The 18,585-nt window shown below is 50.4% G+C and overlaps 10 protein-coding genes across 10 annotated transcripts; 4 read left to right on the top strand and 6 right to left on the bottom strand.

The window, feature by feature from the left end:
• Positions 1-147: 147 nt before the first annotated feature.
• Positions 148-1,364, top strand: UFD1 (polyubiquitin-binding protein UFD1; the record flags this gene model as incomplete). Its single annotated transcript, XM_041697902.1, has 3 exons — positions 148-150; positions 214-513; positions 576-1,364. 3 exons carry the CDS (start codon positions 148-150, stop codon positions 1,362-1,364), a joined length of 1,092 nt encoding a protein of 363 aa, XP_041551141.1.
• Positions 1,365-1,557: 193 nt separating this feature from the next.
• APUU_11774S (NADH:flavin oxidoreductase/NADH oxidase) lies at positions 1,558-2,901 on the bottom strand (the record flags this gene model as incomplete). Its single annotated transcript, XM_041697901.1, has 1 exon — positions 1,558-2,901. One exon carries the CDS (start codon positions 2,899-2,901, stop codon positions 1,558-1,560), a length of 1,344 nt encoding a protein of 447 aa, XP_041551140.1.
• Positions 2,902-3,480: 579 nt separating this feature from the next.
• APUU_11773S (uncharacterized protein) lies at positions 3,481-4,033 on the bottom strand (the record flags this gene model as incomplete). Its single annotated transcript, XM_041697900.1, has 3 exons — positions 3,481-3,660; positions 3,760-3,809; positions 3,901-4,033. 3 exons carry the CDS (start codon positions 4,031-4,033, stop codon positions 3,481-3,483), a joined length of 363 nt encoding a protein of 120 aa, XP_041551139.1.
• An 814-nt stretch (positions 4,034-4,847) lies between these two features.
• APUU_11772S (putative MFS transporter) lies at positions 4,848-6,628 on the bottom strand (the record flags this gene model as incomplete). Its single annotated transcript, XM_041697899.1, has 5 exons — positions 4,848-4,983; positions 5,042-5,718; positions 5,777-5,943; positions 6,012-6,339; positions 6,398-6,628. The coding sequence occupies 5 exons, from the start codon at positions 6,626-6,628 to the stop codon at positions 4,848-4,850; spliced, it is 1,539 nt and encodes a 512-aa protein (XP_041551138.1).
• Positions 6,629-7,807: 1,179 nt separating this feature from the next.
• Positions 7,808-10,345, top strand: APUU_11771A (C2H2 type zinc finger domain protein; the record flags this gene model as incomplete). The annotated part of the gene is made up of 7 exons (XM_041697898.1): positions 7,808-7,894; positions 7,962-7,977; positions 8,061-8,587; positions 8,643-8,852; positions 8,903-8,947; positions 9,000-9,101; positions 9,161-10,345. The coding sequence occupies 7 exons, from the start codon at positions 7,808-7,810 to the stop codon at positions 10,343-10,345; spliced, it is 2,172 nt and encodes a 723-aa protein (XP_041551137.1).
• Positions 10,346-10,845: 500 nt separating this feature from the next.
• On the bottom strand, positions 10,846-11,958 carry APUU_11770S (uncharacterized protein; the record flags this gene model as incomplete). The annotated part of the gene is made up of 1 exon (XM_041697897.1): positions 10,846-11,958. The coding sequence occupies one exon, from the start codon at positions 11,956-11,958 to the stop codon at positions 10,846-10,848; it is 1,113 nt and encodes a 370-aa protein (XP_041551136.1).
• Positions 11,959-14,120: 2,162 nt separating this feature from the next.
• Positions 14,121-14,858, top strand: APUU_11769A (uncharacterized protein; the record flags this gene model as incomplete). Its single annotated transcript, XM_041697895.1, has 2 exons — positions 14,121-14,495; positions 14,592-14,858. 2 exons carry the CDS (start codon positions 14,121-14,123, stop codon positions 14,856-14,858), a joined length of 642 nt encoding a protein of 213 aa, XP_041551135.1.
• Positions 14,859-15,403: 545 nt separating this feature from the next.
• APUU_11768S (uncharacterized protein) lies at positions 15,404-16,199 on the bottom strand (the record flags this gene model as incomplete). The annotated part of the gene is made up of 2 exons (XM_041697894.1): positions 15,404-16,069; positions 16,125-16,199. The coding sequence occupies 2 exons, from the start codon at positions 16,197-16,199 to the stop codon at positions 15,404-15,406; spliced, it is 741 nt and encodes a 246-aa protein (XP_041551134.1).
• Positions 16,200-16,622: 423 nt separating this feature from the next.
• Positions 16,623-17,517, top strand: APUU_11767A (uncharacterized protein; the record flags this gene model as incomplete). The annotated part of the gene is made up of 3 exons (XM_041697893.1): positions 16,623-16,658; positions 16,723-16,789; positions 16,862-17,517. 3 exons carry the CDS (start codon positions 16,623-16,625, stop codon positions 17,515-17,517), a joined length of 759 nt encoding a protein of 252 aa, XP_041551133.1.
• A 250-nt stretch (positions 17,518-17,767) lies between these two features.
• APUU_11766S (uncharacterized protein) lies at positions 17,768-18,374 on the bottom strand (the record flags this gene model as incomplete). The annotated part of the gene is made up of 3 exons (XM_041697892.1): positions 17,768-18,087; positions 18,162-18,234; positions 18,339-18,374. The coding sequence occupies 3 exons, from the start codon at positions 18,372-18,374 to the stop codon at positions 17,768-17,770; spliced, it is 429 nt and encodes a 142-aa protein (XP_041551132.1).
• Between the last annotated feature and the right edge of the window lie 211 nt (positions 18,375-18,585).

Here is an 18,585-nt window from a genome sequence, read left to right as displayed (position 1 = left end):
CTCTCTTTCACAACCTCCCACCTCTTCAACTCAAAGCTACCTTGTTGACGATCAAAGCTTATAACTACCTTTGTCTAGCTCCAAAAGGTATAAAAGCACCTAAGTACTTGATCTGGAAGTCGGAGATTCCACAACCTTCTCGCCATCATGGTACGTGTGAACTGATCCGGACACTGTTTACCTCTCGTGAGCAGCAGCAGCTAACTCGAGCAGTTTCGAGGTGGCTATTGGGACGACGATCCCATGGATGGAATGATTCGACATGGAGCTTCGCGCCGATTCGATGAATATTATCGATGCTATCCCGTCGCTATGATGCCTGGTCCCGAAAGAGAGAATGTGAATCACGGCGGCAAGGTCATCATGCCTCCCAGTGCCCTCGACAAATTAACTCGACTACACATCACATATCCTATGCTGTTTGAGCTGCATAATGGAGCAAAAGAGAAAATGTCTCACGCTGGTGTTCTGGAGTTTATTGCTGAAGAGGGAAAGATTTACCTACCGTACTGGGTAAGTCGTCACTGAAGTGATAAGTTGTGTATGTTACTTCTGCTAACCCATTAACTACACAGCTAATGCAAACACTCCTTCTCGAACCCGGCGACTTAGTGCAAATCAAGTCGACCGACCTTCCTCCCGGCCGTTTCATTAAGCTCCAAGCTCAATCCACATCTTTCCTCGACATTAGCGACCCGAAGGCGGTTCTCGAAAACGCTTTTCGAAATTTCTCTTGCCTTACGAAAGATGATGTGTTCACGTTTGCGTATAATGATCAAGTTTACGAAATGGCCGTGCTGGAAACGAAGCCCGCGAACGAGACGAGCGCTGTATCTGTCCTGGAGACCGATCTTGAAGTTGATTTTGCACCGCCTGTGGGATACGAGGAGCCGCAGCGGCCGAGTGGCACCAGCACACCAGGAAGCGTGGTCAGCGGGAGGCTGCCGGCCGGCGGACTTCTTCACCCACACGGTACTATGGCACAGTCGATCAACTACGCGGCTATAGCGCCGGAGTCCACAGACGCTGCAGCAGGTGCACGAGCGGTATCGTCGAACTTTCTGTCTAGCGGTCACCGATTGAATGCCAAGAAAGGAAGCAAAACCCCAACACCAACGGCATCAACTCCCACTCCAGGAGCATCGAATCCGCAACACCCTCCTCCTCCCGTTAGAACGACAAATGGCCCGCAGCCACTACGCTTACCCCCCAACCAACTATTCTTCGGCTACGCTATTAAGCCTGTACCAAAACGAGATGAGAGTGGAAAGGTTGTTGAGGAAGAGAAACCTCGCTTCCAGGGAACCGGCCAGTCTCTTCGAGCAAAGAAGAAAGGCGTAGAAGGTTCGTCCACGCCTACATGAAGCGGGAAAAAAAAGAAGAAAAAACTAGAATAATGAACACTCGACCTGGTGTATGAACATGCATCGCGGGGCTTTTTGTAACTAGGATTAGGGCACTATGCTTCTAGAATGGTCATGCATGATATTCACCGAAACAAGTCAAATCTATCTATTACTAACTCCTTCATCGACCGTATCTTGATATGTTTGTTGTCTAGAACGCTCTGCCAAACTGAACAGGCAGCTGAATCTCGACACCTAGTTTCTTCGCAGCGTGTATCGCCCAATCGGGCTCGCGTAAGAACTGCTTCGCGATAAACACCGCATCGGCCTTTGGCTCGGCGCCAGCCAGCGTGGACTCTGCAAGCCGGGCCTCATCTTCATCAGCACCCTTCACAATCTCCGAAGCGGCATCCGCCTGGGTAATGAGCCCAACAGCACCAACCAGCGTCTTCCCTCCGGCAGAATGGATCTTTTTGCGCAGCACCCCAGCTAGATCCGTCTGGTAATTGGTGGAGAGCTTAATCTGTTGGTCCTTGTGGTTTCCTCCCGAACTCACGTCCAAAAGGTCGACGCCCAGCTCCGGAAGATACTTGAGCAGCTCAATGCTAGAGTTGATATCCCAAGATCCTCGCTCAGCAGCAATAGGCTGGCCCTCGAGCCATTCCGTCGCGCTGATCCTCAAAAACAGCGGTAAGCCAGCCGGGAGAGCCTGCCTGACAGCGCTGGCAACCTCGCGAAGCAGCCTCGTGCGATTTTCAAAGCTACCACCATACTTATCCGTGCGGTAGTTCGTCACAGGGCTCAGAAACTCATGAACCAAGTACCCATGCGCCGCGTGGATCTCAATCACATCCACGCCCGCCTTCGCAGCCAATTCCGCACTCCTCGCAAACGCCTTCACAATATCCTCCACCTCCTCAGTCTTCAACTCCCTCGGGGGCCAATACGAGACACCACCAGGCGCCCAAACATGCTCCTCCCCACCACTCGGCCCAACAACCTCGCCCGGCCACCCAAACACCCCCTCGTCAGCCTTAAGACTAGCCAGGCCCTTCGCCGCCGCCAACGGCGGCGCCACCGTGCTCCCTTTGCGGCCCGAATGCGCCAGCTGCACACCCAGCTTCCCGCCCTGCGAGTGCACAAAGTCCGCAACCCGCTTCAAACCCTTGAACTGCTCCGACTGCGTCCCCTCCTGCCAGAGGCCAGCATCGTTAGGCGAGATCCGCCCGTTGGGCTGGACGGCTAGTGCCTCTGTGAAAACCAGGCCGGCGCCTTTGAGCGCGAAGTGGCCCAGGTGCGCGAGGTGGTAGTCTGTGAATGCGCCTACGTAGGGCGATGCCGGGTCTGAGGCGGATGAGTACATGCACATCGGCGAGACAATGACTCGGTTTTTTAGTGTGATGTCGCGGATTTTGAGGGGCCGGAAGAGTGTTGGTGTGGTTTTGTCTGTTGGGTTGAGTGCTGCGCCGGGGTCGTTGGCTGGTGTGAAGTATGGGATTCCCTGTGCCCCGGTGTGGGCTGGGGAGGGGGCTGTTGCCAGGTCGGTGATTGTCATGGTGACTTTTTTAAAACAAGATAAAAGAATTTGTGTAGGTCCAGTAGAGATATGCTTGAATTGTGTGGGGGGAAACACTGGCCCTTGTATTTATACTGCTGCCGCGGTTGTATAATGGGGCTTACAAATCGGGACGCAGACATCGTAGAGTAGAGACATGTTTTCTTGGATCGGGGCTGAGATTCCCTCTTTGGGATGGTTTCTGTCCGAAATGTCCCCGTAGAGCCACCAGTACCAGCAAGACAATCCAGTGTCTACCAGTACTACCGCGATGGTGTTGCTTGCGTGATTTTCAGTCACCGTTGCGTCCACTGTTGTATGGTTGTCTGTACCCCGCGCAGGATCCCACTAAGCAAGACAAGATCAGTGGGACAGCCAACATTTGTAATTGAGAGCATTTCTCAGCAGACCAATCCAACAAGAAAGTTAAATATTTACTTATAGCCTTTTCAGTATATACATGCAGTGAAACCAGTTGGATATCATGCGAGGCGCTGGTCCGTAGAGGAGGTCACCAAATAGGCATTCTAAACCCCGCCCTGAAATCTAAGTAGTAAGTAATAACCGTGATAGTCAGACTTAATTCTCCCCGTCCAACAGCGGCGGCACATTCTCAACAAGATATTCGACAATTGCATCGGGTCCCCTCTCAACCTGCAGCCCCTGCGGTATCGCATGCAGTTTGATATCCGGCCTGATTGAGCGCGCAACGGACTGGATTTCTGCGGCTTGCTCGGCGGACCACATGGATGCGCTGAACTGTGGGCGGGGCGGGTTAGTATGAACTATGAAGCCAAACGCGGCGGACTTGGTTCATTGCCTATCCCGTCGTCTAATGGGAGTATGAATGAAGCTTACCAAGACATCGGGCTTGTGTTCTGTCACCTTTGGAGCGACTTGGTCGATACCTGTAGATCGTTAGACACAGTTCCGTTGTATTTGTGCAGAATATAATAGTATAGTGCGTATCGAGATATCAAGGCAGAAAGTAATACATACTCTCGCAGTTATCGACATGGATAATCGTATACCGGTCCTTGAGGGCCTCAATCAAGCGGCCGATGAGCCGCTTCGCCCGCTCAGGGGCTGTGTTGACGGTGACGAGGGTGAAAGGGCCTTTTGGTGCAGACATATTGCGGTGGTTTAAAATTCTACCAAGGGGTACGGCGATGAACACATGAGGGTGGTTTTATTCCTCGAGTTGTCCTATATTCCCACTCCCACATCCCCACAATCGCTCCCCACACTTGAGATACTGTACAGGGTGCAGCCCGTAGTGCGAGAAGAGAGACTGGAGGTGAAGCCGGAGTTATGCAGCTTAATCTATTATAAGTTAAGTGCAGATACATAGGGCTAAACTAAACTGGTGCTGATGATTGTTCGTAAACATAGCGATGCAGGACACATTGATGGCGGGTATAGTTTTATCCACACTGACCGTTGTCGGGCTGTCCCGATCTTGCTCCTCGGAATTCACGCAGCTATCTAGAGGAGCAACCCTCAAAACGTCCTTACTTCATACTGGGAAGTATTTTCAGGATTAAATATCGGAATTTGCAAGTGTTATGTTGGTTCAATGAACCAATCAACAATACTAAGATCATTGCCAAGGTTGTGGGAAGGGAATGCCTTGTTTCGGGAAGCCGATCGGAATCCCGAAAAGCATCATGCGATTGAGCTAGCCCGCTGTGTGGGCTGGTTTTGATTCCCTTCCCGACGGGCTCCCGGCCAGATTTTTACTTACTACGTCCTAGATAGGGGCTACTTATATGAGTGTTTACCCGGTAAGCCGCTCGTGGCCTTTTGCTCAGTTCTTCCTGAACTTGTTTGTCTTTCTATTCCATGTCATTCCCGACCAAACTGGCCTCTATCTTGAATAAATATCGTCAAAACCTCAAAACTAAACCTCGCCATATCCTAACCAATTCCAAATTCTGAAATATAGGTTACTCCGATGCTGGGCGAAGAGAACGTCCTTTCCACTGAATTCCAATTGTCGGCAGAACACTGACCCCAACCATGAGCGCGACACATACACCGGCACTTGCTGCAATACCGACATTCTCAAACATCCCCGGAAACCTGCATACTTGTTAGCAACTGCAACACAACCTTCACTAGGAGGCTGAACTGAACGTACCAAAACGGACCGAGAAAACCCCAGATCTGACGGACGAACGTGATAAACACACCGACGGCCGAAGCATCGTCTGGGTGGCAGTCTACCGCATACGTGATGAGAACGGTTGTTACCAGTTGGTTACCGGCAGCTCCGATGGCAATACCGACGATTGGGACCACGTTCCACTTCCCTTGCTTGGACTGCTCAGTGAAAACAAGGAAGACAATATTACCAACGATGGAGCAGGCATAGCCGAAGTAGCTGAGCCAAAGACGGAATTCTGGCTCTGGTTTCTGATTTGCCCGTTTCGCACGCGTATTCATCCAAAGATCAGACATGCGTCCGCCTAGCTGTTCACCGATGAGGGAACCAATAATCGGGCCCAAGAATTGCAGGCCTAGTTGCTCTGCATTGAGTTCGAACTTCGCTTGCAACAAATGCGGTACCTCAACAGTGGCCAGAACATTGCTGAGAAGGAAAACCATGGAATACGCCGCGGCGGGTATCATAACGCATGGACGGGCGCATAGTCCCAGCGGCTTGATGAACTCGGTCCAGTGAATAGGGGTCGGATCAATCCGTCGGACCTTGAGATACTCTCTCTTCCACGCAGGCTCCTTAGGGTCTTCATTGCTGCCGACATAGCGTGTTTCGGGTCCGAAAAAGAGGTACAAAATAAACTGGCCTCCGTTGATCTGGCATGGCATTAACGAAGGGTTGCTGTATGCACCCTTTCGAAATGGGGAAACTTACGATCGCTAGGACCCAATAGATCCATACGTAACCGGCACGGTAGGTAACGAAACCGAAAATGAACGGTCCGCAAGGAATTCCAAGGGTAAGTAGCAGTGTCCAGACACCCATGTACTTGGCTCGATCCTGCTTGAAAAATGTCTCCATCACTACACCACTCCCGATGGCTATAAAAGGCATAATTTAGTATTTTTCTTCGACCCAATGGCCGGGATTGGGAATCCGTGAGCCATACCTGATGCTGGCGAGATGAAGAATGCTTGCAAAGCTCTGCACGCCGCAAGTGAGGCATAATCAGGGGATTTTGCACACCCGACATTGCACACCAAACTGCAGATCAAAGAAAAGAGAAAAACCGGCCGCCGGCCATATCGATTTGAAAGGGGCTTCCAGAATAAAGGCGCACCACCGAGAATAGCAATTTGAAGGGAAGTCAAATAGCTCGCTCGAGTGAGGGAGACGCCGAACATTTCAGAGATCGTTTCATAAGCAGGGATGATACCAGCAGCAGCAAACGTCCCCATGCAAGCGTGGAACGCCACTAGAATAAGATTTGCGATTTTCTAGCGAAATAGACATGTCAGCTAAACTCTATCCATGAAGACTGAGACGCGAACTTACCTTCCAAGATGGCCAGTTGTAAGGATCCGCGGGGTCCATGCTAGGCATGGGGTCCAGCTCCAGTGTCCCATGGCGCTCCAACAAAAAATCACGATGGGCCGCTGAGAGGCCAGAGGCAACTATGTCGGCATATGTCGAAGGCTTACCAGCCTCGCTGCTCTCTACCAGATCAAGATCTTTCTTTGGCACTTGCTGAGGGTTCTCAGCAGTGTTAGCGGGCTGCATTTCCATAGACGGAGGCAGGTTCGTATATAGTCAAGTATAAGTCACTTGGAGTTCGTCCTCTCAAAACTCTTTTTAGCAAACCCAGGCGGCTTTTCGATGAGTTGAGGCAAACGCAGCAACTGCATGCAGGGAATATTGAAGGGATAAGAAAAGATGGCCCTGACACCTCTGGGCGAGAACTCGGTCTTCCTTTGCCGGATACTGAGGAGGAGGAAGTCCCGAGCTCTGCTGGGGAATGACTAACTCGCCTATCGTGGTTTCCTGGTTACAGATTTAATCCCCGGGGGGGAGTGCGCGGAGATTGAGGAGAACGCGACGCCGTCTGTCCAGTCTCCACCGCACTGACGAGTCATACTCCAGGCTGCACTCAGTGGATGCCCTCGCCTATTGCGAGTCTACGACCGAGACCTGTGCCGGTGAGGCTGTGGAGACTGGAGAAGCATGAATAATGGAAGCCATCGGCCTAACTCCGCATGTCTAGTTGCGTAAATTTCATATCCTGGAGAAGAATGCCTCTGGAAAATGGACCTTGGTGCTTATGTCGGCTAAATGGGCTCCGACCGTGGCTCTGACAACCGTTTAAGCCACGAGGTTCCAGTCGACCGGATAGTCTTTGGTGCCGAAACAGACACCGGAAACCCATTGGAAATGACTATAGCGCACGAAGGCGAGCTAGAGTTCTGACTATATCATTTGGTGTACGGTGTAGAGTAAGCGTGCAGTCCGGAGATGGTGTGCTCCCGATAGAGTATGTGCAACATGCATCCATCACAGCACATGCTGAATCGCTGAGGCCTCGTTCGGGATCCATCCCGAAGGAATGAAGACATAAAACTCTCTTCCGGAATCCGAACTTGCAGCCGAAGCCTGCCAAGCAGCGAGGCCAAGCCTCGATCCCGATGAACGATGGAGGAATTTCGGATGGAGAGTCGGCAGTTTCAGAAACAAGAGTCGAGGCGGCGGCGCCAAGAGACCCCAATCGGGCAAGTCACGGTCTCCCACTGCCCCACAATCTTCCCACACGGCCTCCCACACTTCCCACGCCTCCATCGCCCTCAATCGTCAACATGCTAAGCTTCAAATGTCTCCTGCTCTCCACTTCCCCAAGGTCATTTTCACTCTGCTGGTGTGGATGGCTATGCACGATTAACTTGTCGGTTGCCTTTCCCCATTGACCGCTGAGTTATGCCACAATCAACCGCATCTCCAGGGGCCAAGCCTCTGATCTGTCGTGTATGTGACAAGGGATTCTCCAAAGCTGAGCATTTAAGGGTTAGTAACAACCTCGGTGTATTATTGCCCCGCCAGTGGATACAGTTATATTGACCCCGGCATTCAGAGACATGAACGTTGCCGTAAGGGCCCCTAGTGCATAGAGCTCGAAGCGATGCATATGCCAAGGAACATCGAAGCTGATCACTGACCTGATATGTCAAAGATACTGGATCAAAACCTTTCGTTTGCAAAGAATGTCGTCGCCCATTTGCACGCCAAGATGCGCTGACCCGCCATGAGAAACTGCATACCCGCGCCGCTGTCACCAAACAAGCTCAAGCTCAAGCACAGCAACCCCTGCAGGCACCCCAAGTTACTTCCTTGGATGCCCTTCCTTGGGAGCCTCCCAGGGCCCCAGCAGACGGCGTAGTGTCAGCACCAGGTCAAGCATGGGACACATCAGATGCGCACGAGGAATCGGGCCTGCAGGGTATGGCTTCGGACCTTGATTTTGCCCTAATATGGCCCGACTCGGAGAATTTGTTCCAGAGCATCATGTCATCAGACACCTCAGATCAATGGCAGATACCTCTTGGATCCCTTCCGATACCCCCCGTAGTCCAAGATGTCAGCGGTGTTAGTTTTGGCTCCCCCAACTCCTTCGATGATAGGGCCTCATCGATAGGTACTATCCCCTCGGGCGGCAGCCATCAGGCGGTGCGCGATGTTTCTGATATGGTGACAAGCTCGGTAAGACCTCGATTTTGTATTTCAGCATGACGATGCAACTGATTATGCTTCGTAGTCTTCCAGCGTGACTGCTGCGATTAAGGCGACCTCCGTTACATCTGTATTTCTGGATGAGTGCCTGCACATGTTCTTCGTCCGGTTCATTCCTACGTTTCCGATCCTTCACCGGGCCACTTTTGTTTTCCGGGATTGCACCCATGCGCTGCTTTTGAACGCCATGGCTCTGGGGTCTCTGTATCTCGGCCCTAAGGACTCCGTTGCAAAGGTATGTAGTGCAAAATACGTTGAAGTCGACAATATTTAACTTTTTACCAGGGTGAAGCATTATGGCGGTTAGCACATACAGCTGTCTCTACTTCGGTACGTCAAGTTGTTGCAAGAGTCGAAGCCGTACTTTTGCTGATATATCTAGTGGCAATCTTTGATTACACATCGTGGACCATATGATGCCTGCAATGGCGTGCAACTTCTTCTAACTGCACTGTTGGGGCAGATATACGGGGCTCTATCCAAGGTGTGTTCTGAATCATTTCGCTTCCCTCGTTCTGTATTCTAACCATAGCTCAACGGTAGAGCCGTGCTATTCGCACAACTAGTCAAGTTTTCCGGCCTCTTGGCTTTTTTTGGGCTCGACATTGCGGTATGCTAGATAGTGAAGCCTTCTCTATGGAGGAGATCCCTTTTCCTAGCTCACCCAGCTCCGAAAAAGATCACAAATGGCGAACATGGGCTGCTCGGGAGATCCAGCAACGTGCCCTGCTCGCATACTATGTTCTTGATGGGCTAGTTGCACAGATGTCCGGCGACGGAGCGTCCACTCGTCACGTCGCTAACCCCCTTACTCTACCCAGCAGTGAGGCGGCTTTTGATGCCAACAGTGCCGACGAGTGGTTAACCCACATGCGCACCCAGAAAACAGAACAGCCCTCCTTCCGACTCATATTCCGCTCCCTCTTCCCACCCAGCAGCAGCTTTAGACCTCTTGATTACCAACTATCTGCCTTCTCCCTCCGAGTGATCCTCGAAGGCCTACAATCCCTCATCTCCGATTCAGACGAATACGATCTCGCCGCCGTAGGCGTACCAGGCCGCTCAGACGTCCGACGAGCACTCGCCCAAGTCCACGAAACAATCACAATGAGCATCCACCTCTCCGCTTCGGAACGCCTCGAAGTCCTCCTCCGCTGGCACACCCTATGCCTCGACACAATGATCAACTCCACCGTCCTCTGTCGCCACGTCTGCTCCCGGTACGACATCCCGCAGCAAGTATCCGGCGGCTCGCGAACCCTCCGCACAAGCTTCGACATGCTCAACTGGGTCAATACCGAAGACGCCCGCCGCGCCTTACTCCACGCCATCGCAATCCAAGACATAATCGAACAACTGCCCCGAGGCCGCGCACACGTCATCCACATGCCCAGCTCGCTCTTCGCCGCGGCAACAGTCTACGTTGTATTCGCCCTCACCGGTATAGCCAACATCCATCTCCCGCGTACAATCGTCTGGCAGGACGCGTTGCTCTCGCACGCAGACCTGAATCTAGGCTGCGAGAATGCGCGGCCGTCTACGGGTTCTGAAACCAGTCGGTTCGTTACAGAGGGGAAGACGGATTCTCCTCCTGGTGTTGCGGCTGTTCGGAATCTGCTGTATGAGATGAACTCGATGCAGAAGTTGTTCCGGTGCTTGATTTCGCAGTGGGGGATTGCGCATGATATGGAGGAGATTGTCAACCAGTGGATTATTTTGTGTCATTAGATTCTTGTTCGTTTTGTGGACCGTGAGTCGAGGCCTCTTCTATGGCGGAACGGGGTTATCAAAAGTCCAGCGGGTTTGGAAACCTCTCGCGCATATATATTCATACGTCATAACATGCTATAGGTTCATATGAACAGCGAGACAACTTTTACGACCCAAGTCACCAAATGTTAAATAGATTGGTGTATACGAAACTTTATGTGCTTGTTTCTTGAGTTACTTCGCTGCGCGAAGTAAGGTAGTTATGCATGTATGTACAAAGAAAGATATAGACGATGCGCAGGTGTATAAGGAAATGTTCAAGATGCAGATGAAATAAGAACCCAAAATAAGAACAACCCAAAAACAAGGGGTATCGACTCTATGCGATCTAACGAGCAATTTGGCGCAAAATTGAAGGGTGAAATAACGCAGTAGATAGGAAATGCATGCCAGTAACGATAGAGAAGCAGTGCTGACTTGAAAACGACAATGCTCGATGCTTGCAATGCGAAGAAAATTCAGGGAAGAGGGTTGTGAGGTGGGGTTCGTGTGGTTTGTTCGAGTTTTATAAATGCCCGAGTCATGGCAACCCCGACTTCTTTGAATAGGTCGTGCATAATAGTCTCGGATTTTGTGATGCACAAGCCGTCGTTCATGGCTCGTTCCTTGAAGTACGGTAACATGCTGTCCCAGAATTTGCCGAATACAGTCTCAATCTGGTTTTGGACTGGGTTCCTCTCGGGGCGAGAAAGGGTATGGGAGTTACCCGGGCTCTGTTTCAATATTGGCTTGGCCATTGACTCTGGATCGGTCAACTGCGTCCTCGGGCGTGGTGCTGCTCGATCTGGGGGCGTATCGTCATCTTCACGGGCCCTCTTAACACCTGTTGGTGTCTGTGGTGTTGTTCGCTGATCGTGAAGACTTGAGTTTAATTGTTCTTTAATATTTGACAGCAGCTGCCGGCTGCTAACTAGATCATTGTTCAAGGTCCGGAGATGGTTGGACCGTGCAATGGCCCGGTAATCTTCGATCTTTCGATACCGAGCCCAGAGAGCGGAGGCTTCATCTTGCTTGACTGGCGTTTGAGAGGAATTGGTGGAAGGGGGAGTGACTAAAGGTTGAGGCTCCGGGTCTGGAAGGCTTTTCACCCAGTCGGCGACTCGTTGGAGTTTGTTGTTCTGGGGGACTTCGGTACGTTCAGGGCCAACCAGCTGGCTTAGTGCCTTCTCTTTTTCTAGTTGCTCCTTGAATTCGTCCATTTCTTTCCAGGTATCTAACATCGAAATGATTTCAGGATCTATGAGTGTAAATGGGGGTTTTGATCCGTTCTTGATGGCATCCCGAATTACTGCACGTTGTGCGATGAACTCATTGATGCGTCGGCGGCAGGAGTAGTGTGAATAGCGGCGACCGATTTCCCGTTCCAGAGCAACTTCAATTTCGATCCAAAACTTCGACGAGCTGATCTCCGGGATTTCCTTGTATTTTGCTCGTTTTTCGCAGACCTTGATTAGGGCGAACTGCTCGTTGATGTCGAGGGGTCCTCGCTTCGGCTTCTTGCTGACGGCAGCCTCCTTTTGCTTCTGCTGGAGGGTCTCGTCCTTGTGGAAAACGGTAATTCCCTGGTCCATGGCTCAACCTCTTCCTCCTTGGCCTCCTTCTTGATCGGTCGCGAGATGCAGATTCGAACCAGAAGCAAGAGAGGAAGACGGCGGGAGGAAGTTGGGTTGCATGAGCAAGAGATGGGCTGAAAAAATCCCCGCCACTCGGAAAAGCGAGGAAGGCGCGCTCGGCTGGTCACGCCGCGTCAGGAGACAGACTGAGACAGGCCTGGGCACGTGAGGCTCACGCTCGGGATATCCTCCGTCTCGTTTTCTTTCTCTCTCACCGACACATTTCAATTGCGCACCCTTCTGCAATCTGCAATAAGCATTGGGAATTTGGAATGGTCGGGCTCCGATTCCACAACCCGACGCCCGTCCGCGTTCCACAATGGCATCAAAGGCTCCCAGCCTCGTTGGTTGTTGCAACCTCGGACATGCGGCTCCGGCTGCGGAACCAACCTGCTTAACACCGCCAACAATGGAAATGCTAAAACTTGATATGGTTTTCGGATAATATTGATAAAAAGTTCTTGCCCAGAAGCCCATTTAGAGCGGAACGACCGACATTTACTTTCCTGTTCGAGTTGTTGCAACACTTCCAATTAGCCGGTTCGCGTCCGGCGGCCTGGCCCCAGTCCTGCCGTCTGCATCGGATTCTCCGATTGCCAGGCTCCCCTTGCGCAGAATGCCTTGCATTGGTCAACCGATGGCTCCGTCATTCCATCTGTCTGCGTTCTTGCCCAGTCTCGGATCTGCTGCCGCTCCTTGCTGAAACCCTAACAAATTCTTCATCGCCCAACGTTCAAGGGCCGTAATGCGCTCAGTGCGAGCATCCGACGTCGCAGGATAAATAGCGTGTAACTTGAGACCGGGATCACCATATGTCGATGTAACTGCATGATTCATAGACCGATTTGGCACCTCAGGTATGATCTGGTCGATACTATTCGAGCGTAAGAATCACCCTCGGTGCCCCATCATGCATACTTGTCATTCCACCATTTCCCCGCCATAACTTACCATCCCTAGATGCAAACACAACCCCATTTGTAGATTGCTGTGTGTTGTTTGGATGGTATGGATGTCGAACACCCCCGCTTTTTGCATCGTATGTTGTAGTTGCGGGGAAGGTGCTCCAGAAAACGTGCCCTAGCCAACCTGCAGTCTGTTAAGCGGACATGGACGGTTGATTCATCCCTCGAATTATTGCGTCCGCACTAAACTTGAGTTCATGTTCCATGAGATCATCGCGATATGTGGTTAGGAGTTTCCTGCATTCATCCCCGGGAGAATTCAATACTAGTAGGAACTCAAGGGAGCACCAAGGCTGCCCAATCGAGGCAGCCCTTCCTTGATTCAAGTACGGCAAGTTTGAAGATCTTTGAAGAGAGCAGTTAGCCACTTGAAATGGTCCATAACGCCGCGGGCCGTGTTTTAAAACATGGGTGGTTTGCAAAAGGTTTCGCCGTTTCAACATGGGCAATGGAATTTTTGGTTGGGCAGGTATTAGATGTGTTATCCCAGAGAACCAATGTGAAATATGCAAAAAACGTTGATGAAGATAAAAGTCTGAGAAGAAAGATTTCAACTAGGCATTAACACACTTCCTTCCGGATCCAAAGGTCATCTGTGTTTTTGTCTTATCGATATGTCGTTGGTATAATACCGTGTTGGAGGATCGCTTTCAAGCCCAGTAGCCGCGAGGCCGTGGACATGTGATTGCAGGCAAGGCTGTACCAAGGAGGTGACACACATCTTGAGCCCAACAACTCATCCGCCGGCCCTTTATCCCGCCATGTATTCTACCGGCTTCATCCTCTATCTTTGGGCAAAATGCCATTTCAGCCAGAGCCATCCCTCTTAGAGGCAATATCTTCGTTATCACAGGTGAAAGGCTCCCAGGGCCGCTTCATAGCCAAGGTTTCTCGCGACTGGTGTACACAGCAGTATGCTTCACTTCTACTCCCGACCATGGTTGAGACCTGACTGGCAAGAATAGCTCTGTTCTGGGCGGATACTTAACCGCTCTGATAACTTCCGCCGCACAAAGATATACCAACACAGAGCCCGAAGTCGGAATCCACAAAGCAAGATATCCCGACCCAGTCCATGTATTCATTCAGTTCTTGCGCATGGTCCCTCCAGGACAAGTGTCGATTTCCTGCAGAACACTCCGTACTACTTCTCGAATGTGCGTTGTCAATGCAGAGCTAGAGGTACACCCAGAAGAAGGATATGCTTGTGGTGCAGTACCATCACAGCAGTCACTAGCCTGCACTGCAATTGTTACGCTTTCCGACCTATATAAAGAAACCGGCCTTACCCAGGGCACTGCGGGGTCAACTATACATCCGCACCCCAGCCGGCAAATAGACTGCGTAATAATCGACGACCCCGTCGTTGACGCAACTCCCGTAACTCGCAAGCTCCATTGGGTTGCCCCGCGCTCGTCAGATGGTTTATGGGGACATAGACTAGGCGGGCACCAACGCGAAGTGTGGTTATCGTTTCGAGACGGGTCGAAGATTTCTGATCTTCTCCATTTGGCGTTGCTTGCGGATATGGTCAGCTTATTCCAGAGAGGCATTGCTTCTCTATACTTCTCCTAGTGGCGTCACAATAATCAATAGCTAACGCGCAGTAATTTTACGAATTAAAAGCCCCTCCAACCTCCGGCAACCCACAAGGCGGACTTCTACATGCACCACGCACTCTCCACAGTGTGTCTATCAGTGGAGTTCAAGAAGCGGCCCGAGCCGGATACGGAATGGGTCCTACTGAGATCGAATTCCCACAAGGTTGCTAATGGCAGATACGATGTGAATATTCAAATTTTCAATGAGGATGCTGAAATTCTTGCGTTGAGCAACCATGTTGTGTATGTTTCGGGGTTGAAGGGGAAGTCCGGGAAGAAGGCAAGGATGTGAGCCGGTTGCTGCTCTTCCATCTCTTCGTTGAATCTCCCCTTTTTTTCCTTTTTGGTTTTTAACTATATCGGAATTGAGCTTATCTGCTGGTAATTAATACTCGTATATTAACTTGGCTCATTGGTTCATTATTGTAGAGCAGTCAGATGCACCTGTATATGGGTGCTAGGATGAATACTCCATGCGGATGCATTTCACTTAAATTCTAAGTAGAGACCTTATTCCAAGCTCCTCAAAGTGTTTCCCACTATCATGATAGTCCAGACACCTAAAGCTGACCCTGCCGTACGCATTGGATATTGCAAAGCAATAAACCCCTAGCACCATGCGTTGGAAACAAACAAAAACAAAAGCTCATCCTGGTAGATTTCTGCCAACCACATTCCTGCATATTTCTCCTTAACCTGAAATCTCATGCTCGTGTTCATAAAGCCTTCCGCTCATTCTCAAACAAATAAGAAGACGAAACCACAAAGCGAATACAAAATCTGATAGGACACGGACACATTCAGAAGCATAACAGAAGGTAAAAAGGAAAGTATAGCCTAGGCGAACTCCTCATCAACAAAGCCAAAGTCATATCCGACATACTTAGCAGTAGCTGAAGCTGTACGCGGGCGGCGAGTACGGGCTCGGCCTCTTCCAGCGCTTGGAGAGTTCTCCCGGGAATTCACATAGTCATCGGTGTCAGAATCCTGGGTAGGAGCTTGCGATCTGCGGGACCGCATGGCTTCCTTCTCCTTGTCTGTAGCGGTCACTTCCTCCACCTTGGTTGGGACGACTACTCCAACGAAAGAGCCAAGGCCCTTTGCAGTAGGAGGTTCGAACTTTGCTTCTTCTATGCTTGGGATGATATTCATGGGTTCAGCCCCGACATTGGCGTTGTTGCTTTCAATATCAGCATCCATCAAACTACCTTCCACGTTATTCTTAGCCCTTTTCTTCGTGGGAGTATTTGGGGTTTTCGTAACGCCGGTCTTCCCCTTTGTAGGGGAGGCAGATAGCGGTTTGGTGACTCTGCTCTGAGCTTCTTGAGGAGTTCGAGTACCGATCTTTCCACGACTACGGGGAGTTCCAGCAATTGATACTCTTTGTTTGGTCGCATCAGTCCTTAGCTCCTCCGCCATCTTGCGGTACTTGCGGCATTGCCCTTCAATTGAGTCATAAGTCGCACCCTGACCAAACAGAGCAGCAACGGCATTGTAATCAATCTAAACAGGTTAGCAAGGACTTTGGTCGGCAGGTCTAGGAAGTTAATTATATTACCTTGTTTCCCGGGCTAGCAGCGATGATGGCCGCAATGAGGCGATTGGTACTATCACCAGATTTCCAGTTCACCATTTTGTGTTACTTATAGTCGTTTGTTTTGAGAAAATAGGAAAAGAGGCTGAACGGAGAAGATGATGCTAGCAGTTAAAAGACAGTAAGTGTAAGTTATGCCTAGCCAGAGAAGTAAAGTCAGGGTCAAGAGTTGCAGACAAGGCAAGTAGTAAACGGAGGGAAGATGAGGTCGTGTTGTTGTGGGAAGAGAGGATGGGGGAGGAGAGTGAAGCAAACCTAAGTAAAGAAAGTAATAGAAAAAACAATAACACTTCTTCTCACTCAACTTGATATGTGTTAGGTCTCTTGGTTTCTTTTACTCCTGCTAGGCTTCTCTTCCTTTCCCTTGGACTTTACAGACCAGTATCTTCCCACCTCCCACGTCTACTTCATACAAACACATCAGAGCGTCTATCAAGATTCTTCTCAAACAATCCGGACAACATGCCAATGAAATGGACCCCTGAGAAGGACCAACTCGTACGTATATCCGTTGCTTTTAGTTTTGACATACATAAGTAACAGACCTTGCTCGCCAATATAGCTTCTGCTGAAAATCCTTGAAACCCACGAACTCAAAGTCAACACCAACAAGGTTGCTGAAGCATGGCGTAAGTCTCCTACACCCCATTCCGTGTTCTGGCATATAAACAAACTAATTTAATCAACCTTTTGATTAACAGCCGAAGGAGACAAACCCACTGCCCGCGCTATCACCGAGCGTCTCGTCCGTATGCGTCAGATGGTTAAGTCCACCAACTCCGACAAGAAAACTGAGGGACACTTCAGTATCGGGTCCGGGGCTAGCAGCACTGCATCTACCTCCCGCAAGCCCCGTACAGCCTCTTCTACTGTATCTTCTGTCGGATCTACTAAGCGCAAGCGAACCGATACTGGCAAGAGCGCATCGGCCTCGCCCCTCAAGGCAGAGATAAACAGCGATGGAGACATTGATGCCGAGTATGAGCTGGATGCTGATTTTGTGCTGGGTCCTAATTTTGTGGTGACTGATACACCTAGAAAGAAGTTGTTTGATGTTCCTCTATTTTCTGCCCCGGCTACTCCTGGAACGGATCAGGTACAGAATCAAACTTTGCCTCTGGCCGGCAGTAGCTTGGGTTTAGTCAAGGGAGGTGAGGTAGTTGGTGATGGTAGTCCTGTCAAGCGGCAGCCTGCAACCAGACCACGCCGGGCTACAGTTAAGCCTGGGATGGTTAACTATGCGGACCCGCTTGTTGATGGTGATGCTCTTTTTTGTGTGCGTGAAGATTATTTAGAGAGCTCTGCGTCTGATTATGCTCCTGAGGATGCCGGCTTTGAGGATGATGACTTTGCATAATGGGGGTTTGGCGTTGGGAATATGTTCGCTTTTAGGAAGAATAGCTGTTCTCGATGTAGCTGGGTAAATACAGAAGGTCAGAAATTTCAGGATGATAGGTAGTGATAGCGCGGCCATTTCTGATCAATAAGAAATCCTAGACCATTGCTATCTGAAGGTACGCATGGCGTATTTCAACTCTACCAATGCGGGACAGTATGTTCACTTTCCAATAACTGGGTCAACAACCCCAGCTTAAACCCAATGAAAATCAGGCAAAATCTTCCGAACATTCTTCTTTCACCTCATGCTGGCCCTGTTCCATGCTCACAGGCTGAGCTTTTGAGCCTTTCAGCAGCTTGGTAGGACTACCTCCCTCCTCGCCTTCATCAGTAGGATTGGCATTTTCCTCTGCCGGAATCACCTTCTTTGGTCTTCCTCTCTTTCTCTTTTCGGGACTGGATGCTGCAGAGCTAATACCACCTTCATTGCCATTCTCCCCTCCATTGATAGCAGAGGCAGAATCGCCCGCTTTTGCCGCCTTGTCCCTAAGGCGCTGGATGCGGTGCTGGACGGCACTGACGGTGCAATCTGTTATATTAGATGGGTTAGCAAGTAGAGTCGTAGCATCGTAGAAGGAAAGGTTGGACTGGCGCGGGACGTACCAGGACCCATGTACTCCGCGATACCGGCCCAGTTCATTCTTGCGTCATTCTTGGTAATGATAGCCATGAGAAGCTGAAGTTCGAGGTTAGGTTAGTTTCAGTTATGGTAGCTAAGGTGGCAGTGGCATTCTGAAAAATAAAAATAGGATATGAGAGGAGGGGAGAAGGGCTGCGTACTTTGGCATCTGCCTGATCATTCCAAATCATGGGCATCTTGACGGTGGTTTATTTAAGTACTGGATTGGTTGTGGAGGTTCTGATACTTGAGAGTGTTTAGATTGGTTTTGGTAGAATATGGAGGCCAGTGGATTCCAGGCGAGAGGCTGTGTAGAAGAGTGATATGGAAAGTGGAAAAGCAAGAAAATCAGAGGTACTCAAAGTATGAGAGTTGGCTGGTAAAAGAGTGCGAGGGGAGGGCCGGGGG

This window comes from Aspergillus puulaauensis, chromosome 1 (assembly GCF_016861865.1).
Source record: "Aspergillus puulaauensis MK2 DNA, chromosome 1, nearly complete sequence".
Taxonomy (NCBI): domain Eukaryota; kingdom Fungi; phylum Ascomycota; class Eurotiomycetes; order Eurotiales; family Aspergillaceae; genus Aspergillus; species Aspergillus puulaauensis.
The sequence above is the reverse complement of the archived record's forward strand: the minus strand, read 5'-3'. Positions and strand labels throughout refer to the sequence as shown.